At 42.3% G+C, this 23,368-nt stretch overlaps 1 protein-coding gene across 5 annotated transcripts in view; it reads left to right on the forward strand.

Annotated features, from left to right (window-relative positions):
* grik2 (glutamate receptor, ionotropic, kainate 2) overlaps positions 1 to 23,368 on the forward strand; it is a 318,702-nt gene that overhangs the window by 203,864 nt on the left and 91,470 nt on the right. For all 5 annotated transcript variants that reach the window (XM_019354545.2, XM_025911373.1, XM_005459403.4 and 2 more), the window contains exon 11: positions 15,942 to 16,148. In XM_019354545.2, the coding sequence (XP_019210090.1) occupies positions 15,942 to 16,148 (207 nt within the window). The remainder of the gene's footprint in view (positions 1 to 15,941; positions 16,149 to 23,368) is intronic.

Here is a 23,368-nt window from a genome sequence, read left to right on the forward strand (position 1 = left end):
TAATGTCTGCAGGTGGAAGAGAATATCTACGCATACTGATGCATCTGATGGACATAGGGGCAGAGTGGATGACCCACAGAAGCCCCAAAAATGACGAATACAGAGAGTGTGTGTGGTTTGCAAAGGGCTATGAAGAGGAAAAAATATAAAGAAGAAGATACTGAAGAAGTGTTATGTCTACTCCAAGGATAAACAGGGCACTGCTCAGCTGTGAAAGCAATACAAATAAGGAGAATTGCAGAGGTGTGTTATCAACATGGAGCTGAGTGCTTTGTTTAGTATGACAAAAAAGATGGAAAAAGATGGTGGAAAAGTATAAATTAAGTTGGATTTTGCAGTAAAGAAATTCTGCTTTTGGAGACTGGGGCAGGTAAGTACAACGGCACTGGGAACAGGCAGCAGCTCTGGATTCCTACATGCCAGACTCAGCAAAACCTGGACGGTCACAAACTGTGTAGTTTATGGAGCCCAAAGAAAAGAGGAAAAGAGAATATTGAAAAATCAGAAAGGAATACCAGAAGCTGCCTCACTAAAACCAGTCTAAGCTGGAAGAAAACCGGGAGCTGATTGCCAAGAATAGCAGATCTACCAGGTATACCCGACCAAGATGGAGGAAAAGAAAAAAATTATTTTCCCAGCAGGTGGATGAACACTGAAAACACTCAAATCTACATACTCTTTCAAAGGCACTGACTGAGCTTGAGGAGGGGGTAAGTTTCATTTACCTGGTCGTGCTTAAAAAGAGGGCTTAAAATAAAGCCCTATTAGAAATTTAAAAGAAATAATTCAGAAGAATGATGTGAAGACATCAGATATGGGGAATAGATGAACATGACCCCTGCTTTCCAAGGTTAGAAGAATTGTAATTGCATCAGTGTTGATTTCAGCGTTGAAAGAATAAAAAGCAGCTTCTCTAGGTTCATGATAAGGGACGTGGAGTAACCTTCAGAAGAGAGTGTTTGTAGAGAGAATTTTATTGGCAGAGCAGACCCCTTATAAAAAGTGGTGAAGAGGAGGATAGATGAGTGAGGTGTTTAGGATTTCCTCAAAGAAGGTAGCTCTGCTGATAGAGTGATGTCGAGTGACCAGACAAGTGCGATAAGATAAGATAAGATAAGATAAGATAACCTTTATTAGTCCCACACGTGGGAAATTTGTTTTGTCACAGCAGGAAGTGGACAGTGCAAAAGTTATGAAGCAAAAATTAGAATAAAATACAATAAGAATAAATACAGTACACAACTGTACAGAATAGAATAAAATAAAATACTATATACAGTAGAATAAAATAGAATAAAATATACAATAAGATAAAAATAGAATACAAATGCTATATACAACTGAGTAAAAATACAACGATGCCAGAAAAGATTATCGCACATTAGTGTTATTGCACATGTGTGGATGTGTGTGTTTGATCAGTTAAAGTCTTTGTTGTGGAGTCTGACAGCAGTGGGGAGGAAAGACCTGCGAAATCTCTCCGTCCCACACCGTGGGTGCCGCAGCCACTGAAGGAGCTGCTCAGTGCTGTCAGAGTCTCCTGCATGGGGTGGGAGATGTTGTCCAACAGGGATGACAGCTTAGCCACCATTCTCCTGTCACTCACCACCTCCACTGGGTCCAGAGGGCATCCCAGAACAGAGCTGGCCCTTCGGATCAGCCTGTTCAGTCTCTTCCTGTACCCAGCAGAGATGCTGCCACCCCAGCAGACCGCACCATAAAAGATGGCTGAGGCCACCACAGAGTCATAGAAGGTCTTCAGGAGTGGGCCCTCCACTCCAAACGACCTGAGTCTCCGCAGCAGGTACAGTCTGCTCTGCCCTTTCCTGTAGAGGGCGTCTGAGTTATGAGTCCAGTCCAGTTTGTTGTTCAGATGAACACCAAGGTACCTGTAGCTGTCCACAGCCTCAATGTCCATACCTTGGATGTTCAGTGGTTGCAGTGGAGGATGTTTGTGCCTGCGGAAGTCTACCACCAGCTCCTTGGTTTTACTGGCGTTGATCTGGAGGTAGTTCAGCTGGCACCAGTCCACAAAGTCCTGAGTTAGTCCTCTGTACTCCTTGTCGTCCCCATCAGTGATGAGGCCGACTATTGCAGAGTCATCAGAGAACTTCTGCAGGAAGCACTGGGTGGAGTTGTGGGAGAAGTCTGCAGTGTAGATGGTGAAGAGGAACGGAGCCAGAACCGTTCCCTGTGGGGCCCCGTACTGCAGACGACCCTGTCCGACACACAGCCCTGAGTCCTCACATACTGTGGTCGGTCGGTGAGGTAGTCCAAAATCCAGGTAGTGAGGTGATGGTCCACTCCAGAGTTCTCCAGCTTGTCCTTCAGAACCGAGGGAAGAATAGTGTTGAAGGCACTGGAGAAATCAAAGAACATGATTCTCACAGTGCTCCCAGCGGTCTCCAGGTGAGCGAAGGAACGATGTAGGAGGTGAATGATGGCATCATCCGCTCCAATGCCAGGCTGGTAGGCAAACTGAAGTGGGTCCAGTGATGAGCTCACAAGGCGCCGAAGCCGAGCCAGGACCAACCGCTCCAGGGTCTTCATCAGGTGGGATGTCAGAGCCACCGGCCTGTAGCTGTTGAGGTCCTTGGGGCGTGAAGTCTTTGGCACTGGAACAACACAGGAGGTTTTCCAGAGCTGTGGGACTCGTCCCAGCCTCAGGCTCAGGTTGAAGAGGTGCTCCATCACCCCACACAGTTGGTCCGTGCAGGACCTGACGACCCTCGAGCTGATGCCATCTGGGCCTGCTGCCTTCTTGGCTTTAATCCTCCTCAGTTCCCTCCTAACCTGGGTGGTTGAGAGAAACAGGCTGGAGCCTTGTGTTGAGTGTGTATTGGATGCTGTTGTTGGGGGTTGGGAGGAGTGAGCAGGGTGAATAGAGGAGGTGTGAAGTGTCTGAGGTGGAACAGCAGCAGTGGGGGTGGGTGAGTCTGCAGCCGATGTTGGAGACTGCCTCATGGCTGAATCAAATCTGTTGAAGAAATGATTCAGTTCATTTGCCCACCTCACATCCCTCCCAGGCAGAGAGTTCTGATGTTTGTGGCCTGAGATGGTTCTGAGGCCTCTCCAGACTTCACCAACGTTGTTTTGCTGAAGCTGGTTCTCCATCTTTTGCCTGTAGCTGTCCTTCCCATTCCTTATCAGTCCCCTCAGCTTTCTCTGCACCCTTTTCAACTCCTCTTTGTCTCTGGATTTGAAGGCCCTCTTCTTCTGCTTGAGGACAGTTTTAATTTCTGGAGTAATCCAAGATTTGTTGTTGGAGAAACACCGTACAGTCCTGGTAGGTACGGTGTTGTCCACACAGAAATTAATATATTAATATAGTCAGTAATGCATGCATCCCAATGCATCCCAATGACCCTGGTTCCATTGGAGGCGCAATGTATTGTATGTGGCATAGGGCTTCCCATCGCCGGGTATCTCTGGACATGGTTTGTGTCTCAGCATCAGAGGAGGGTTAGGGCAGTGTGTTCAGGGTATGATGTCAGGGGAGACTGGTTGTCACAGCTGGCCAGCATAATTTTATCATGCCTCCTCTATGCCAGAACCTGTTGAGAAGCTGTGTGTGCAGCAGGAGGAGGCAGCTGGATTTTTTTTAAAAATTTATATTCATACAGCGCCAGGAGGGATAATACACACCTTATGTGAAACCAGTGATTTATGGCCATGATTTATGACTTGGGAAGTAATAAAGGAAGTAATAAAAGTTAATGGCAGCCATAATTTTTATGAATATCATAAAATTATGATACGTTATAACTCGGTAATAATACATAATCATGTGACCAAAAAAATATGATCAGGTAATATGGTGATTGACTAGGATGATGAATAGGACATTTGAGATAATAATTAATAATAATTCATAATTTATTTGTCACATGCATAGTCATACAACACAGTGAAATGTGTCCTGAACTGCTCCTTGATTGTGAAAACATTATAAACAACAGAGAACAGACCTGCATTAGACCAGTCTCTGAAGAGCTTTTCGCTCCTGAGCAGAGCTATTTCCATACCAGGATATGATGTTCTGTGTGAGGATACTCTCCACTGAGAAAGTCCTGAGGATCACTGGAGAGACCCCGAGCTTCCTCAGTTGTTGGAGATGGTTCAGGTCCTGCCTAGCATTTTTGGACTGGACCTGAATGTGAGCAGACCTTGTAAGGTCCGAGGAGATGTGGACACCGAGATACTTGAAGCACCTACCCACCCTCACCACCTGAGATCTGCCAGTGAGGAAGTCCAACGCCCATGCACACAGACGGCTGTGGAGTCCTACATCCCTCAGCTTTATGAACATTCTACCGGGCACTATTGTGTTGAACGCTGAACTGTAATCTAAAAACAGCAGTCTCACCTGGCTAAACTCGAAATGGGTGTAGAACTTGTTCAGCTCATTGGTAACTGCAGAGTCGACGTTGATCGTCGCAGTGTTCCCGACTTTGTCATCTGTGATGGTGCGCACTCCGTGCCACATGCTCCATGTGTTGCTCTGGTGGAAGTGTCCACAAGCTCCCTACATTGCCGTTTGGCATCCCTCACCACACACCGAATGCCGTATTAAGCTGCTGTGTAGGCACTCATATTACCGGTGGCGAGACCACCAAAAAGTAATGGTTCAATTAATATGTCTGTTAACACAGAGTGAGAAAGGTGACTGAAGAAGAAATACTCAATGCATCATCCCCCAACAGTCTACACCTATTGCAGCATAACTAAGGGAGGATTCAGGGTCACCTGGTCCAGCCCTAACTATATGCTTTAGCAAAAAGGAAAGTTTGAGGCCTAATCTTAAAAGTAGAGATAGTGTCTGTCTCCTGAATCCAAACTAGAAGCTGGTTCCATAGAAGAGGAGCCAATGAAGGGAAGCCAATATAGGAGAAATCTGTTCTCTCTTTCTAGTCCCTGTCAGGACTCTTGCTGCAGCATTTTGGATTAACTGAAGGCTTTTCAGGGAGTTTTTAGGACATCCTGATAATAAAGAATTACAGTAAAGTCTAGCTTAGAAGTAATAAATGCATGAACTAGTCTTTCAGCGTCACTCTGAGAAAGAATATTTCCAATTTTAGAGATATTGCACAAATGGAAGAAAGCAGTCTTACATATTTGTTTAATATGTGCGTTGAAGGACATGTCCTGGTCAAAATGACTCCAAGGTTCCTCACAGTGTTACTGGAGGCCAAGGTAATGCCATCCAGAGTAAGAATCTGCTTAGATACCATACTTCTAAGATTTTCAGGGCCGAGTACAATAACCTCAGTTTGATCTGAATTAAGAAGCAGAAAGTTAGCGGCCATCCAGGTCTTTATGTCTTTAAGACATTCCTGCAGTTTAACTAATTGGTGTGTGTTACCTGGCTTCATGGACAGATAGAGCTGCGTGTCATCTGCATAGCAGTGAAAATGTATGCTATGTCTTCTAATGATGCTGCCTAAGGGAAGCATGTATAATGTAAACAGAATTGGTCCTAGCACTGAACCCTGTGGAACACCATAATTGACCTTAGTGTGTGAAGAGGACTCTCCATTTACATGCACAAATTGGACTCTATTAGAGCCTGAGTTTCAGGACCAATGTGATAGAAAGACCAAACTATACATGGCGTTTTGCAACACAAGTCAGTGTTTGTTTACTCCCCTTTCAACGTTTCCATTCGCCCAGCTTTTCGTCTGCCTTTTGCTGTCCACCGCACCTCACACTACCATACAGCATCTGTGTCCCAGCAGACAAAGGAGGGTGTGTGTGTGTATTTGTGCATGTAACACTTGGAAAATACCACGTACACTTTTTTTGCTATTAAACCTTACACAATTGTCAAGAAGAAGTAAATTAGATATAAAGACCAAAAACATCACTTTGTCCCAGGGTTTAAACCAGCTTAGAATGAAGATTCCAAGAACTACAGCTGCCACTTGTTTCTCATTGTTGATGCCCTCATCAACAGAGAGCCATCTAAAAGTTTTCTTTGTACCCTATGTACGCAATTTAGCAATTTTACCGACATGCCTAATATCCTAACCTACCTACTGAGCTAATTAGTTGTTGCTCAGATGTACCATCTTTGACAGGGTGGGGCAACTATTAAGAGTCGAAAAGTTGAGGGACAACAAATAATATCAAAATGCCACAGAGGAGACAACATTATCATTACCATTTATATACACTCCTCTTAGTTACTGGCCCAGTGACTGGTTATAATTACTTTCCAAGGCTTTCCAGCGATCTCCCAATAGCTTATTTGTCCTCAAAATGCTAGAAGAGTTGCTCCAAAAGTTGATAAAATCAGTCTTTCCATAAAAATTTTCATGTCTATAGTTATGTATAGATGGGTGCCAAATTTAATTAAAAAAAAAACAAAAAACTTTTTCTGTCATCTTTTGGATAAAAATGGAAAAATTAATACAAGGTTGTTGGGAGTGATTGCATTTATCCCATGATGAAACATTTCTCTGGTGGAGGGAGTGGTGTCTTCCAGGATGCTACATCACAAGACCTATTTTTGAATGTGCTATACATGTAATTTTTAACAGATTACATTGGGATAAAACTAATGAAAGTCTAAAGTCATGTAAAATGTAAGCAGTAGAAGACAAATAGTTTTAATCTAAAAGATAACTTAATTCTGTCAAGATTAGTTTTGTCCTTGAGAATTTCTGCAAAAGTGAACTCTGCACTTATTCCATAGACAGAGAGATAATTCTAATGAGCATGTGCAGAGTAAGTTTAATCATTACAGCTTTTCTGCTTTGAGAAATCACATGACCCCAAGAGCTGATCAATGTAAACAGCACTCTTTTTAACCCACAAATCAACTACTTTTATAGTTTCATGGCGAAGTTGAGCTGGAGATAGGAGCTTTCATTTTTAACCCAGTCTCGTCAAACTATTAGTCAAGTTCAAAACAGAATGTGGGTAATAAATAGCCTGAAGGTTATTTAACACATTTGAAAATCAACATATGAAAACCTCTTTGGAATGATGACAAATCTTCTTCCTTCTTCTACTTTGGTGATGATGGCAGAGTTTCAGTGAGTTCTGTCCTTCAGCACGCGGTCTATTTACAAGTCCAAAACAATATACGTGGTTTTGAAAAATGTTGAGCAGTGTTTCAGTTACCATGGTGATGTGGAGAAAAGAAAAATACTCCTCTTACCTTGGATTGCTGGATGTTGCAATGAGTTAAAAAAAAACAGAGAAGAAAAAAAGTATGTAAACATTGCCAAAACAACACAGACTGTGTTCATGTCTTCAAAAGCAAGTGACCACCTTACCACATCTTACACATCTGCTAATTAGGTACCAAATATGTGTCTATTTTAAATATAATATAAATATATTACAAATTATCGATTTTTGGGGGGGTTTTCACCTTCAACTTTATTCCTGTACAAACAAATACTACTGGATGTCTTGACATTCCTGTCTCACTGATATTGATCACTATCTAGACAGTGCTTTCTGCTCTTTCATCAACATTACATCAGTATTCTTGCAGTCTTGCAGTCCAAGAGCCAAGGTATACTCTACTAGATGTATTATGTATTCAGTAATGTGTCCAGTGATATAACAGACAGTTGCAGTGCAGTTAAAAAAGACACAGATTCCTGTTTTTATTTTTGGGGTCGAGCACAGCTATGGGACAGATGTAGACTGTTACTCTAACATCAGATTTATGATGGTGAATGTCAACCGCGCCAATATGTGAATGTAACAAGAATGAAGCTTTCAGTTTAAAGTTATGGTTTTGATTGATTTCTTGATGTGCAGAATTCAGTTTGTGGTATTTAATGGGTTAGATGCTGATGGCCCAGCACAGTAGGACAACACAACAGAATCCCAGCAATGATAAGGGTTAGGGCATGACCCCCAAAGAAAAGAAAATCAATCTTACCGTGGCAGGGAGATCTGACCTACATGGAATGGAACACATGAACGTTAGCGGTAATGCATGGCACAGGGAAAGGCATAACAAGCATAAGCACCACATTAAATTAGAAACTGGGTCCGGCGAGCAAAGGGTAGAGCAGCAGAGTGAGCCTATGAATGAGCCTGTGACAATGCTCGAGGGCCACCGAAGGCAAGCTTGGTGGAGGGAAACTGAAATGAGATGTGAGGACAGACTAGAGCTAAGATAGAGACAATGGGCCTTTTATATTCAATTCAATTCAATTCAATTTTATTTATATAGCGCCAAATCACAACAAAAGTCGCCTCAAGGCGCTTTATATTGTACAGTAGATAGCACAATAATAAATACAGAGAAAAACCCAACAATCATATGACCCCCTATGAGCAAGCACTTTGGCGACAGTGGGAAGGAAAAACTCCCTTTTAACAGGAAGAAACCTCCGGCAGAACCAGGCTCAGGGAGGGGCGGCCATCTGCTGCGACCGGTTGGGGTGAAAGAAGGAAAACAGGATGAAAGACATGCTGTGGAAGAGAGACAGAGATTAATAACAGATATGATTCGATGCAGAGAGGTCTATTAGCACATAGTGAGTGAGAAAGGTGACTGGAAGGGAAAAACTCAATGCATCATGGGAATCCCCGGCAGCCTACGTCTATTGCAGCATAACTAAGGGAGGATTCAGGGTCACCTGGTCCAGCCCTAACTATATGCTTTAGCAAAAAGGAAAGTTTTAAGCCTAATCTTGAAAGTAGAGATAGTGTCTGTCTCCCGAATCCAAACTGGAAGTTGGTTCCACAGAAGAGGGGCCTGAAAACTGAAGGCTCTGCCTCCCATTCTACTTTTAAATACTCTAGGAACAACAAGTAGGCCTGCAGTGCAAGAGCGAAGTGCTCTAATAGGGTGATATGGTACTACAAGGTCATTAAGATAAGATGGGGCCTGATTATTTAAGACCTTGTATGTGAGGAGCAGGATTTTGAAATCAATTCTGGATTTAACAGGAAGCCAATGAAGGGAAGCCAAAACAGGAGAAATATGCTCTCTCTTTCTAGTCCCTGTCAGTACTCTTGCTGCAGCATTTTGGATCAGCTGAAGGCTTCTCAGCGAGTTTTTAGGACTTCCTGATAATAGTGAATTACAGTAGTCCAGCCTGGAAGTAATAAATGCATGAACTAGTTTTTCAGCATCACTCTGAGACAGGATATTTCTAATTTTAGAGATGTTGCGCAAATGGAAGAAAGCAGTCTTACATATTTGTTTAATATGTGCATTGAAGGACATGTCCTGGTCAAAAATGACTCCAAGGTTTCTCACAGTGTTACTGGAGGCCAAGGTAATGCCATCCAGAGTAAGAATCTGCTTAGATACCATATTTCTAAGATTTTCAGGGCCGAGTACAATAACCTCAGTTTTATCTGAATTAAGAAGCAGAAAGTTAGCGGCCATCCAGGTCTTTATGTCTTTAAGACATTCCTGCAGTTTAACTAATTGGTGTGTGTTACCTGGCTTCATGGATAGATAGAGCTGCGTGTCATCTGCATAGCAGTGAAAATTTATGCTATGTCTTCTAATGATGTTGCCTAGGGGAAGCATGTATAATGTAAATAGAATTGGTCCTAGCACTGAACCCTGTGGAACACCATAATTGACCTTAGTGTCTGAAGAGGACTCTCCATTTACATGTACAAACTGGAGTCTATTAGATAGATATGATACAAACCACTGCAGTGCAGTACCTGTAATACCTACAGCATGTTCTAATCGCTCTAATAGGATATTATGGTCAACAGTATCGAACGCAGCACTGAGGTCTAGCAGGACAAGCACAGAGATGAGTCCACTGTCAGAGGCCATAAGAAGATCATTTGTAACCTTCACTAAAGCTGTTTCTGTGCTGTGCTGAGCTCTGAAACCTGACTGAAACTCTTCAAATAAGCCATTCCTCTGCAGATGATCTGTTAGCTGTTTGACAACTACTCTTTCAAGGATTTTTGATATGAAAGGAAGGTTGGAGATTGGCCTATAATTAGCTAAGACAGCTGGGTCTAGAGATGGCTTTTTAAGTAAAGGTTTAACTACAGCCAGCTTGAAGGCCTGTGGTACATAGCCGATTATTAGAGATAGGTTGATCATATTTAAGATCGAAGAATTAATTAATGGCAGGACTTCTTTGAGCAGTTTTGTTTTTTTATAGGCTGAGCTGATGTTCAACAGGAGAGAGACAGAGAGTCTGCGAAAAGCCTGTATGTTGGCAAAAGGAGGCCCAAGAGAAGAGGCTGCCTTAAGGGTTAGGGCCACTGAAGGCCAGAGCACAGCAGAAAGGCAAGGGAACGATAAGAGACAGAAGGGAGAAGATCCTACATTAAGGCTTGAGGCCACTGATTGCCGACAGAGAACAGAGAGCCTGCAAAGGTGGAAAGTTGCGAAACAGGAGAGAGAAGAGCCTGTGTTAAGGTTGAAGGCTGTTGAAGGCCGGGACAGGGCCAGAGCATGCAATAAGGCAGAAAGAACAAAGGCCCTTTGATAAAGCAAAAGGAAGAACAAAGAGAGTCTGCATTAAGGTTCAAGGCCACTGTTAGCCAGGAGAGAGCACAAAGACTATAATGAGACTGAGAGCTGGCGGAACAGGAGAAAGGAGGGAGACTTTGATACCACCACCAGCTATATGGTGACATGGAAGAAATTTTAGACCAGAGTGACTTAGAAACAGAAAAAGCAGAATCACAGGTTAAGAAAACATGATTTGTTGAAATGCATGCATATGGGGTGATGCAGGAATTAAAAAAGATGCAAGAAGGAAAGATCATTGATGACCCACAGTCCATTCGAGAACAAGAAGTAGTAAAGTTCTGCATAACTGAAGCATCTTGGCTTAAGATATCAAGCCTCCTGAGGTGATGTTGATGCAATTTGGCGTTATATAAATAAATGGGATGAAAAGGCTTGTAAAGCTGCAGAGGCAGCACCACTTACCTATTTAGTGACGAGGTTTGACATTTCACCATGGAACAGTACAGACAGACATAGCGATTTACTAATTGATTTCTAATTGTTTTGTTATTTGTATTGTTTATATTGTCTATTTTATTACTTAATGTTTTCTTTATTTTAACCTTTGTGTACAGCGCTTTGTGACTGCCTGTCTACGAAAAGCGCTTAATAAATAAACGCTACCTTACCTTACCTTACCTAATTGCAGGTCCTTTCATGGATGCATCTTTAGCTTGCAATCCGTGAAAAATGGAAAGTGTAACTGCACTGAGTCCAGAGAGGTGGTGCTATGATGGCACCCTGTGACTGTACATTAAGTGAAAGGAAGGAGGCCGAGGACTAGTGACCAGGATGAGAAAACAAACATCCATCAGTACATCAGGAAGATGGCCAGAACCGACTGCATGACTTAGTGTATACTTCAGGAAGCTGAAGCCAAAGAAAGAAGATGAGCAAGGAGAAGAAACATCATGGAAGGACAGGCCCCTGCATGGTATGTACCACCAGCAAACAGAGGAAGTGGCTGACATCCAGAAATCCTACCCTACCAGTAGCTAGACAGAGCTGGACTAAAATGGAATGTCTCTATGGCTCTTGTGCTCAGAGTTTGTTCCTATGCTACCATGATTAGTGTCTTTCAGTCCAGCTTTGTCCAGCCACTGGTAGGATTTCTGGATTTCAACAACTTCCTCTATCTGGCGGTGGTACATACCATGCAGGGGCCCGCCTTCCATTAATGTTCCTCCTCTTTCTTGGGTTTCTGCTGTCTGAGGTATTCACTGAGCACAGGATTGTTTGGGGAAATCTTCCTGATGTACTCGTGGATGTTCCTTGTCTCATCCTGGACTGTGGTTTTTAACACTCACCAGTCCCCAGCCTCCCTTATTCCACTTAACGTACAGACACCGCAATGTCGTTCAGACTGGAGAAGTGTAGTCGGATGGTAACAGAGAAAGGGAATGTAGTCAGAACTGAGGTGATCAAACTACCAGAAGGCAACATTGCAAACAGAGAGGACAGTTACAAGTACCTGCAGATCCCACAGGCAAATGGAAACCACAAAGAGGCTGCTAGGAAAGCTGCAACCACCTGCAGTACCTGCAGAGGGTCAGGCAAGTCCTGAGGAGTCAGCTGAATGGTAAGAACAAGATCTGAGCTATCAACACCTACGCCCTGCCCGTGATCAGGTACAGTGCTGGGATAATAAGCTGGCCAAAGGAGGAGATAGCAGCCACTGACATCAAACAAGGAAGCTCCTTGCCATCCATGGAGGGTTTCACCTCAAGTGCAGCACACTGGCGGTGCGGCAACAGCAGCAGCCACTCTGGAACCAAATGGTGCCGTTTTTGTGTTTTTGCGCTTTTGTGCTTTCTATCGCATTCTCATTGTGACCTCTGAGCCACATGGACACTAGAACAATCGGTGTTCATGTTTACCAACGGCAAACACTTCTAAATTACAAGCATCACACAAAAACTGACCCGGAACTACTGGAAGCGCTGAGTGTCCTCCGGTCGCTATGGAAACTAGGCCTTCAGTCCTCTTGTCTCGATGCTGGTGGCCAGGGGACGGATCAACGAAAGCGCTGTGTGAGGAAGCGGAAGCGCATCAAGCGTGGCGCGGTCCTTAATACGCTAAGAGCCAATCCAAACCGACCGGCTCTTCCATCCATCTTCCTGTCAAACGTCTGCTCACTGGACAATAAACTGGACTACATCCGACTCCAGCGGACCACGCAGCGGGAATTTAGAGACTGCTGCATGTTTTTTTTTATCACAGAAACATGGCTCAGCGAGTCCCTGAAAAAAACTGGAAACTGACGAGTGCCTGACTGAAGGGCTACCAGGGATTTTGAAATTTTGCAAGCCCTGAGACAGCAAGTTACTTTTTGCACAATACTCAGCATTTCGCACATTTCCATTGCACTGTCTTGTGTCTGAATCGTCCTGTTCTGTTTAGTGTTGCACTGTCTTGTCTTGTTTATTTTTGCAAATTTTTTGCACATTGCACTTACGTAGTCCTGCATTCGTCCGTTATATGTCATTTGTAGCACCAGGGTCTCGGAGGAACGCTGTCTCATTTCACTCTGTACTGTACCACTGTACATGGTTGAAATGACAATAAAAGCCACTTGACTTGACTTGACTTGACTTGACTTGACTTGATGGTATGAAGGAGGCCAGGGACTGGTGAGTGTCAGTACCACAGTCCAGGACGAAACAACAAAACTTCCACAAGTACATCAGGAAAATGGCCACGACTGACCCTGTGCTCATTGAATACCTCAGTCAGTAGAAACCCAAGAAAGAGTTGTAAGGGAGGAACCATCATGGAAGGACAGGCCCCTGCACGGTATGTACCACCGGCAGATAGAGGAAGTGGCTGACGTCCAGAAATCTTACTGGTGGCTGGACTGAAAGACAGCACAGAGGCACTAATCATGGCAGCACAGGAACAAGCTCTGAGCACAAGATCCATAGAGGCTGGGGTCTATCACACCAAGCAAGACCCCAGGTACAGGCTGTCTAAAGATGCCCCTGAGACAATCCAGCACAGGGTGCAAGATGCTAGCAGGCAGGGCATACATGGAACGCCATAACCAAGTGGCTGACATAGTATACAGAAACATCTTTGCCAAGTATGGCCTGGAAATCCCGAGGTCAAAATGGGAGACGCCCCCAAGGGTGGTGGAGAATGACCGAGCTAAGATCCTGTGGGACTTCCAGATACAGACGGACAAAATGGTGGTGGCTAACCAACTGGACATAGTAATGGTAGAAAAGCAGAAGAAGACGGCCGTAGTGATAGACATAGCGATACAGAATGACAGCAACATCAGGAAGAAGGAATATGAGAAGCTGGAGAAATACCAAGGCACTTAGAGAAGAGCTGGAGAAGATGTGGAGGGTGAAGGTAACAGTGGTTCCAGTGGTAATCGAAGCACTCAGGACAGTGACTCCCAAGCTAGGTGAGTGGCTCCAGCAGATCCCAGGAAACACATCTAAGTTCTCTGTCCAGAAGAGCGCAGTCTTAGGAACAGCTAAGATACTTTGCAGGACCCTCAAGCTCCCAGGCCTCTGGTAGAGGACCCGAGCTTGAAGGATAGACCGCCCGCAGGAGCAAAAGGGGGATATATATATACAAACTTTTTTGGGGGGCGATCGTGGCTCAAAAGTTGGGAGTTCGCCTTGTAATCGGAAGGTTGCCGGTTCGAGCCCCGGCTCGGACAGTCTCGGTCGTTGTGTCCTTGGGCAAGACACTTCACCCGTTGCCTACTGGTGGTGGCCAGAGGGCCCGGTGGCGCCAGTGTTCGGCAGCCTCGCCTCTGTCAGTGCGCCCCAGGGTGGCTGTAGCTACATGTAGCTTGCCATCACCAGTGTGTGAATGTGTGCGTGAATCGGTGGATGACTGGATGTGTAAAGCGCTATACAAATACAGACCATTTACCATATTTAACAATTCAACACCAAAAGTAATTACAAACATAGCTAGACAATAATGATATTTACAAAAGATAAATTTTAAACAGTGCGAAGTATGAAAGAAAATAACCTACAAAGTAAAAGAGGAAAAAAATAAGAGAACTAATTTAGACTAGCTGATATAGACCTGGACAGTTTCCTCCTATCACCCCCAAATGGTTTCAGACTGGCCACAATGGCTGCCCCTCACTGAACCTGGTTCTGCCAGGGTTTTCTTGCTGTTAAACTGGACTTTTTCCTTCCCACTGTCGCCAAGTGATTGTACAAAGTAGATTGTATGAATGTTGGGATTTCTCTCTGTTATTTTACAGCCTTACCTTAAAAAAATAAAGCACCTCGAGGTGACTCCTGTTGTGTTTTGGTACTATATAAATAAAACTTACTGAAAATTAAGGTTTAGGATATGGGAGCAGAGAACGCAAGGGAACCAAGACATTAATCCAGAAACAAGAAAAATGGAGGAACAGACAGCGAAAGACGGAGAGAAGTAAAAAGTACAAATAGTACACATTTAACAAAACACGGGATTGCAAAACTGAAATGCATGACAATAATAACAAAAAATTAAAAACAGAAGTTTAATTCTCAGTGATTACCACACAGTCTTAGTGAATCAAACAGAAACAAAAACAATCAACAAAATCAAAACTCAATACTTAAGATTTTAGAACAACAATGAATAAATAAGTATAAATAAATAAATAAAAATAAACCAAGAGTCAAATATATTACTAAGAATCCAAACCAGGAGTCTAAAACAGCAAAACTGAAAACCCCAGGACCAAATCTAAGGAACATGACAAAACATGTCAAAGCTATTAACAATTTTAAATGATTTTTTTTCAGTCATGCCACAGTTGTCTGATAAATAACACCTGGTTGGTGATATATTTTGCGATTTATTTGTCTGCGAGAAACAAGAAATGAGGGATATGCTGCACGAATGAGCATCTAAGGCTAAAAAAGACAGATGGTGCATAAAGCAGAGGTGTTGAGAGGAGGAAGCAGGTGGAGGAGGAAACCGGGAGTTAGCTGTGGAGGGAGACGAGAAGGACATGGTGAAGGAGATGCTCAGTAGGCGGGAGGCAGAAAGGAAATGGTTTGAAAAAAGACAGCTTTCTCCCCAGCTGTTCATGTGAACAGAGGGTATGTGCCAGCTCTTGCTCTCTCCTTTTTGTGTCTGTCTATCAGCATCTCTTATCTTATTGTTAAAGCATGTGGAACCCTGAAAGCTGAGCTTGTGCCCAAAGCCAGTCTGATGTGCACAGAGTAACTGATATGAGGGGATTACCTCTTATTATGGTCATGCCTCACTTTGTACCAACCCCAACTCGCATCACAGAACTGGGACGGCTGGAAAACACACACACACACACACACACACACACACACACAGCAGCAGCAGCAGCTTTATATATGCTTTACCAACCTGGGGAGTTTATGTTAGGGCTTGCATGGCTCACATATCAGACGACCTATACACTCTATCTGTAGGTAAAAGATGGAAAGTGCTGCTAAGACTCATCCCTCCTCCCTGTTTTGCCCAACAGGAAGAACCATACGTAATGTTCAAGAAGTCTGACAAACCGCTGTATGGAAACGACCGCTTTGAGGGCTACTGCATTGATCTACTCAGAGAGCTGGCCAACATCCTAGGCTTTACTTTCGAGGTCCGCCTGGTGGAAGATGGAAAATATGGTGTCCAGGATGAGAACACAGGCCAGTGGAATGGCATGGTCAAGGAGCTAATGGACCATGTGAGTTTCTGCATTATTATTCAATCATTATAAAAGTGGTTCCTGCAAAGAAAACTTACGTTGTATCAGTCAATCAAATTTAGTGATGCATTTTATTTATGGAGAACTTTCAGTTACTTAACCCTCATTCTATCGGTATAGCAAAATAATAATAATAGCAACTCTTATTTGTTCTCATGGCATTATTAGTTCTGTAAATATGCCATCTAAAGAAAAAAAGATTATATTTTTATTTTGCACAGTTACAGTTAATTTGTATGTTTCGTAAAACAAAACGTATACTTATCTAAAGGGCTTTTATCCCATGTGCAATCTATATTATTACTTAAAAGCTTATTTAAGGGCCTTGTTTGTGATATCACTTAGTTTGTAGTCATTTTAACTAAACATTATTTGTATTTAAACAATGAAACCAGCTGGGGTCATAATGAGGCTAATATGAAATAACTGAAGTAAACACACAAACCTTAGTGACACTGTTGAAAGCCTTTTCCACATCCACAAACCACATGCTGACTGGTTGGGCAAACTCCCACCCACCCTCAAACATACTGACCCACTATGACCTTGTTCATCCTTTAATTGACTAACAGATGATCCAGTTGTAACTGGAGCACATTTCCAGTTATCAGTTTTCAGTAATACAGAGGCACCATCCCAGAGCTCTACACAATATTGCAGAGGCCCACCCACCAACCCAGGGATCAAACCACAAAACCTTCTCATCAGTAGATGACCTGCTCTACCTCCTGAGCTACAGCCACTTCACCCGTAATGGTCAGCCCTTGTCCTCAGACTCTGCTGCCTGTACAGAAGATGTTTCAGTGGGATGAAGGAGGTCCTCAAATTCTTCCTTCCACTGCTCATAATATCCTCAGTTGAAGTCAGCAGCACCCCACCACTACTATACACAGTAAGAGTAGAGCACTTCCCTAACGGTTGGCTAGAGTCACTTAAAGGCAGACCAAAAGCATTGTTTGATGGCCTCACCGAGCTCCTCTCACACCTGAGATTTTACTTCTGCTACCACCCAAACCACAGGCATTGCCTCCCACATGCTAACCAAGCTGTAGTAGGACTTCTTCAGCTTGAAGGCTCCTTTATTCTCCAGTGCCCACTGTCTGGTTCATGGATTGACACCATGACAGGCATCAACCATCTTTGCGGCTGCAGAAGCAGTCTTAGCAATGGAGGTGCAGAACATGGTCCATTTGGACTCAGTGCCCCCAGTCTCCCTTAGATTACTGTCAAAGCTTTTTACTGCTAATGGTACCTGTGATCTTATTCCTTTCACTGACTACCCAGAGCCCATGATATGATGTGAAGGTATAGGGGCTCTACTCTCCCAAACTCCTCATCCCATGCTAAGGGAGAGCCCATCCCAAATTTCGCCTTGTGGGACAATTAAAGGATTATTCTATTCTATCTACCCTTGAGAAAAAGCTCATTTTTACCCCTTGTGTTTGCGATCTCATTCTTTTGCCTTTGAAAGAACCAACAATAATATTGTTAATAACAAGATCATCCTGAACTTAATGGATTTATGGTGTTTATCAACACCGATGCTCCTTCTAGTGGCAGATGGTTGTATTACATTTTTAACACAACAATAATATCACTTAAAATGATAGTAGTCAGATTAAATTACAAAGTGCTTCTGGTTCTTAAAGCATACAGTACTCATTGTTTCTAGAGTTTCTGAAAGTAGAATGGGAGGAAGAGCCTTCAGCTATCAGGTTCCTCTCTTGTGGAACAAGCTCTTAGTTTGTATTGTGTTTGGCCGCCCCTCCCTGAGCCTGGTTCTGTTGGAGGTTTCTTCCTGTTAAAAGGGAGTTTTTTCTTCCCACTGTCGCCAAAGTGCTTGCTCATAGGGGGTCATATGATTGTTGGGTTTTCTCTGCATGTATTATTGTAGGGTCTACCTTACAATATAAAGCGCCTTGAGGCGACTGTTGTTGTAATTTGGCGCTATATAAATAAAATTGAATTGAATTGAATCTGCGAGACAGACACCCTCCATACTTTTAAGATTAGTCTTAAAACTTTCCTTTTTTGATAAAAACTTTAAAAAAATAAAAAACTAAAATAAAATCTAAACTCTCCCTTAATTATGCTGACATTGGCTCTGGCTGCCGAGGGACTTCCCATAATTCAGTGAACATTTCTTTTTGACTCTTTTGCATGTGATTAGAGTTTGTCATCTCTCTGCCATAGTTTGTGTTTGGTTCTTTCTCTCTGTGTTTGTCTTCCCTCACGCCTCAACCATAATGGCAAATAGCTGCCTCAGTCTCTTTCTGTTAAACAGGAATTTTTCCTTCCCACTGTTGCCAAGTGCTTGGGGATTGTCAGATTATTATTTTTTCATGATGTAATATTTTACCTAACAATGTAAAGTACCTTGAAGAAACAGTTGCTTTGAGCTAGTACTATAAAATTAAATTGAACTGACGTGGACTAGATTGGATTGTAGTCAGTTAGATAGTTGGTTGACTTTTTTGACAATAATTCATTGATTAGCTAAAATAAGCAGTTTGTTGATAAGATAAAAACTAATTTATCAAATGTAGGACAAGTGCCACAGCCAATCACTACACTGGGTGTTGTCTTTGCCTTTGTTACTTCTTTAAACTGTGAAATTCTTTTGCCAGCCAAATGTTGGAAATAACCTAAAATTCATTGAAATGAGGAGTATTACAGACTCATCAAGAAGGAACGAAAAGAATGAAAACAGAAAGAGAACAACAAGCCCAATTTGACAGGACAGTGATGCAAGAAGAGCATAGATGCATCTGTGAGTTGTTTCCCCTATAGAGCTTATTAAAAACATACACACAACCACCCACAATCTGCTCACAGTGTAGATCATTACACCTAACAAAATCCCAGTTAGGATAAACTGCATGGGCAGAAAACTGGAAGGCGCTGCTTGCCCAATAGTCGATATCTGACCTCATTAGAAGCAGCACCCATAAGGGGTCAGGGCTCCTTTAACTTATTCACAGCTCTCCTCTCTCCTCTATTCTGCTTCTCTTCTTGATCAGTGCAGCGCTAGATTGTCATGACAGATATTTTCATGGTCAAAGGGCCCATTCCCCTGCAAGTTGTGAGTCTTGTGCTTGAGTTAGACAGAAAGTGACTGCAGTAGACAGGGTCTCAAAAGACCAGGAAGTGTATACTGAGAGAGAAGTTTACTTGAGAATGACATGCTAAATTGAGCTGAACAAATTAGAAAAGCCCAGTCAAATGAATTGAGACAAACTACTGATTTGGTGTTCTAAAGTTTTATATTTAGAAATAAGTAGAACACTTGTGGTATTTCTAGAGAAAACTTAATCTTATTAGGAAATAGTAATAGGAAAACAACTGAAGGCTTTTAGGGAGTTTTTAGGACATCCTGATAATAAAGAATTACAGTAGTCCAGCCTGGAAGTAATAAATGCATGAACTAGTTTTTCAGCATCACTCTGAGACAGGATATTTCTAACTTTAGAGATGTTGCACAAATGGAAGAAAGCAGTCTTACATATTTGTTTAATATGTGCGTTGAAGGACATGTCCTGGTCAAAAATGACTCCAAGGTTCCCCACAGCATTACTGGAGGCCAAGGTAATGCCATCCAGAGTAAGAATCTGCTTAGATACCATATTTCTAAGATTTTCAGGGCCGAGTACAATAACCTCAGTTTTATCTGAATTAAGAAGCAGAAAGTTAGCGGCCATCCAGGTCTTTATGTCTTTAAGACATTCCTGCAGTTTAACTAATTGGTGTGTGTTACCTGGCTTCATGGATAGATAGAGCTGCGTGTCATCTGCATAGCAGGGAAAATGTATGCTATGTCTTCTAATGATGCTGCCTAAGGGAAGCATGTATAATGTAAACAGAATTGGTCCTAGCACTGAACCCTGTGGAACTCCATAATTGACCTTAGTGTGTGAAGAGGACTCTCCATTTACATGTACAAATTGGAGTCTATTAGATAGATATGATACAAACCACTGCAGTGCAGTACCTGTAATACCTACAGCATGTTCTAATCGCTCTAATAGGATATTATGGTCGACAGTATCGAACGCTGCACTGAGGTCTAGCAGGACAAGCACAGAGATGAGTCCACTGTCAGAGGCCATAAGAAGATCATTTGTAACCTTCACTAAAGCTGTTTCTGTGCTGTGATGAGCTCTGAAACCTGACTGAAACTCTTCAAATAAGCCATTCCTCTGCAGATGATCTGTTAGCTGTTTGACAACTACTCTTTCAAGGATGTTTGATATGAAAGGAAGGTTGGAGATTGGCCTATAATTAGCTAAGACAGCTGGGTCTAGAGATGGCTTTTTAAGTAAAGGTTTAACTACAGCCACCTTGAAGGCCTGTGGTACATAGCCGATTATTAGAGATAGGTTGATCAGATTTAAGATCGAAGCATTAATTAATGGCAGGACTTCTTTGAGCAGTTTTGTAGGAATGGGGTCTAAAAGACACGTTGATGGTTTGTAGGAATTAATTATTGAAGTTAACTCAGAAAGATCAGTTGGAGAAAACTATAAATTACTATAAATGAATATCAATGGTACTGAAAGTAGATAATAAAGCTGTAGATAATACTACATCTGTGAGATGATTATGATTCACTTTTTTTCTAATGGTTCAAATTTTATTTGTGAAGAAGTTCATGAAGTTATTACTAGTTAACGCTAAAGGAATGGTTGGCAGTGAGGAATAGTAAGATATGCTTTCTTAGAGAGCAATAAACTCTTTTTCCAGGCTACATGAAGATTTAAGGTGTGCGTTTCATAGTTATACCAGGGATTCAAGTACTTCGGTTTGAGTCTTTCTTTTTCACAGGAGCTACAGTATCCACAGTAGAATGCAGTGAAGATGTAAAATTATTAACAAATAATCGACCTCTGTGGGAGCAGAGTTCAGGTAGCCTTACAGAAACCTGCAGCAAGAAGATTCTGTTAGTTTAAATTAATTAACACCCCGAGTCATCGTAACTCCTGGAAGCACAGGCTGAGGAGGCGGAGATCCAGCAATCTTCCACTCTAGCTTATTAATCATTCCTAAACTCCGACAGAGCTTTAATTCATTTGAAAGCCTGACAGTTAAATACGTCCACCCTAACCGCAAAACTCAAAAAACTGTTTTATTTGTTGTTACCTGGCCCTTACTAAGAGTTTCTGATCTTTCAGACTTCATCTGATGTAGCGGTCAGCTCATACACAATATTTATTCTGTCATTTTAACATCCATGTAGATGCTGAAAATGAGAGCATCAACACGGCACTTCATCTGTTGTTAAACTCAGTTGGCTTCTCTCAAAATGTGAAAGAACCCACCACAATGCATTGAAAGTGATCATTAAACAATATTCCCTGAAAACCCTCTGTTGTCTGATCAATTCTAGTTTTACATTTATAATAATGGATGACACAGCAGTGGGGAATACACTTCATTATGGCAGATGTTACAGTGGTTTATTATCTTGTCAATAATTTTACATCTTCACTGCGTATGACTCTGTGGCTTCTCTGAAAAACAAAGCCTCAAGTTAGAAGTACTCTCTGATATAACTCTTAAATGCACATTTTAAAGGAGATGTTTGTTGCTCTATAACATAATACTGTTGCTCTGTTAAGCTAGAACATCTTACTCTTCGTCACTGATTGAAGAAAATAAGAACAACCCCAGGTTTCTCTTCAGCACTGTAGCCAGGCTGACAAACAGTCAGAGCTCTGTTGAGGCTTTAACATTGATTTAATGTTAACTAGTAATGACTTCATGAACTTCACAAATAATGTTTTAACCATTAGAGAAAGAAAATATTCATAATCATCTCACAGATGTATATTTGTGTGCAGCTAGGAAGTGCTCAGTTTAAGAGTTGGGTCGGCATCAAGGATAATCCCAAATCAACGGGCATTTCCATGAAATGTTCAAATCCCCAACCTGTACAACAGTGATGTTACTGCATTAACACAATAAATATGAGTGGCCATAATAGAAATAAAATCAGAACTATTTTTGGTATGGCAATTCTTGCACAGTATTCTTCATTTTTATATCTATCATGACTTCTTTTTTTTATTGTTTTATGTCTTTTTTCAAGGGTCATTATTATAAATGCACATGTGTAGTAGTTTATATTATTCATACTATATATTATTATTCAAGGACAAGGCCCACTAGAGGATGTTGGGCCCCTAGGTCACCCTGAAGTCTGTCAGTCAGAGACATTTACATCAGTGGTCTATTGGAGGTCAGTTTGTAGAGATTGGACAGTGCTTATCCTGGTCCTCCTTCTACAAAAGAGGAGATACCAGTCCTGCTGATGGCCCTGTCCTTGTCTTCTGGAATCTCCTCTGTGCTCTTGAGACTGTGCTGGAAGATCCAGCAAACCTTCTGGCAATGGCATGGCTTCATGTGATATTCTGAAGGAGTTGGACTAGCTGTGCAACATCTGCAGGTTACCTCTGTCATGGCCCTGAGTCCGTGACTCAGTGATTTTGTATTTGGTGTATTTATTGTTGTTGTTATTATTATTATTTGTGGGCTGTTTTGGGATGGTTTGTGTTTTGGGGTTTTGGATACTGGGTTTCTGGGTTTGTGCTCCCTCTGTTGGTCCCTGGTGTTAGTGTTCCCCTGTCTCGTCAGGTTAATCAGGTCCAGCTGTGTCTCCCACCTGTGTGTGATTTCCCAGTGTCCCTCTGTGTATTTATAGTGTGTGTCTGCCTCTGTTCCTCGTCGCGTCGTCTGTATTCATCCTCTGTATTCATTCCCTGTGTTCTCTACATTACTCCGTGAATCCTCTGCGTGCTCTCCCTGCTGTCCTCCCTTCGTGTTCAGGTTTGCTATTCTATGGTTTAGTTTCTCCCAGTTTAGTTTATCCTTAGTTCTGTTTTGCCATCCCCACTTTGTGTTCTGTATTCTTAATAAACCACCCTCACATCTTAGTAAGTGCTGCATTTGAGTCCTCCTTTCCACACATAACACAGCTGCTGCCCCAGTCGTGACAACCTCATTCTAGTAGTGACACTGTCCCCAGCCAGCCGAGTCAAAAGCACAGAAAAGATGATGAGGGAAACAACATCAGCGGCCTCAAATTGTACAATCATTCCTTGTCGTCTTAAAGTTGCCCCTCTAGACGATCTGTTGTTCATTTTTCACTTTATACATGATTATTTCAGTATTTACTGATATCTTACTAATGTTTAATAGTGAGC

The sequence above is a fragment of the Oreochromis niloticus genome, linkage group LG11 (genome assembly GCF_001858045.2).
Source record: "Oreochromis niloticus isolate F11D_XX linkage group LG11, O_niloticus_UMD_NMBU, whole genome shotgun sequence".
NCBI lineage: Eukaryota > Metazoa > Chordata > Actinopteri > Cichliformes > Cichlidae > Oreochromis > Oreochromis niloticus.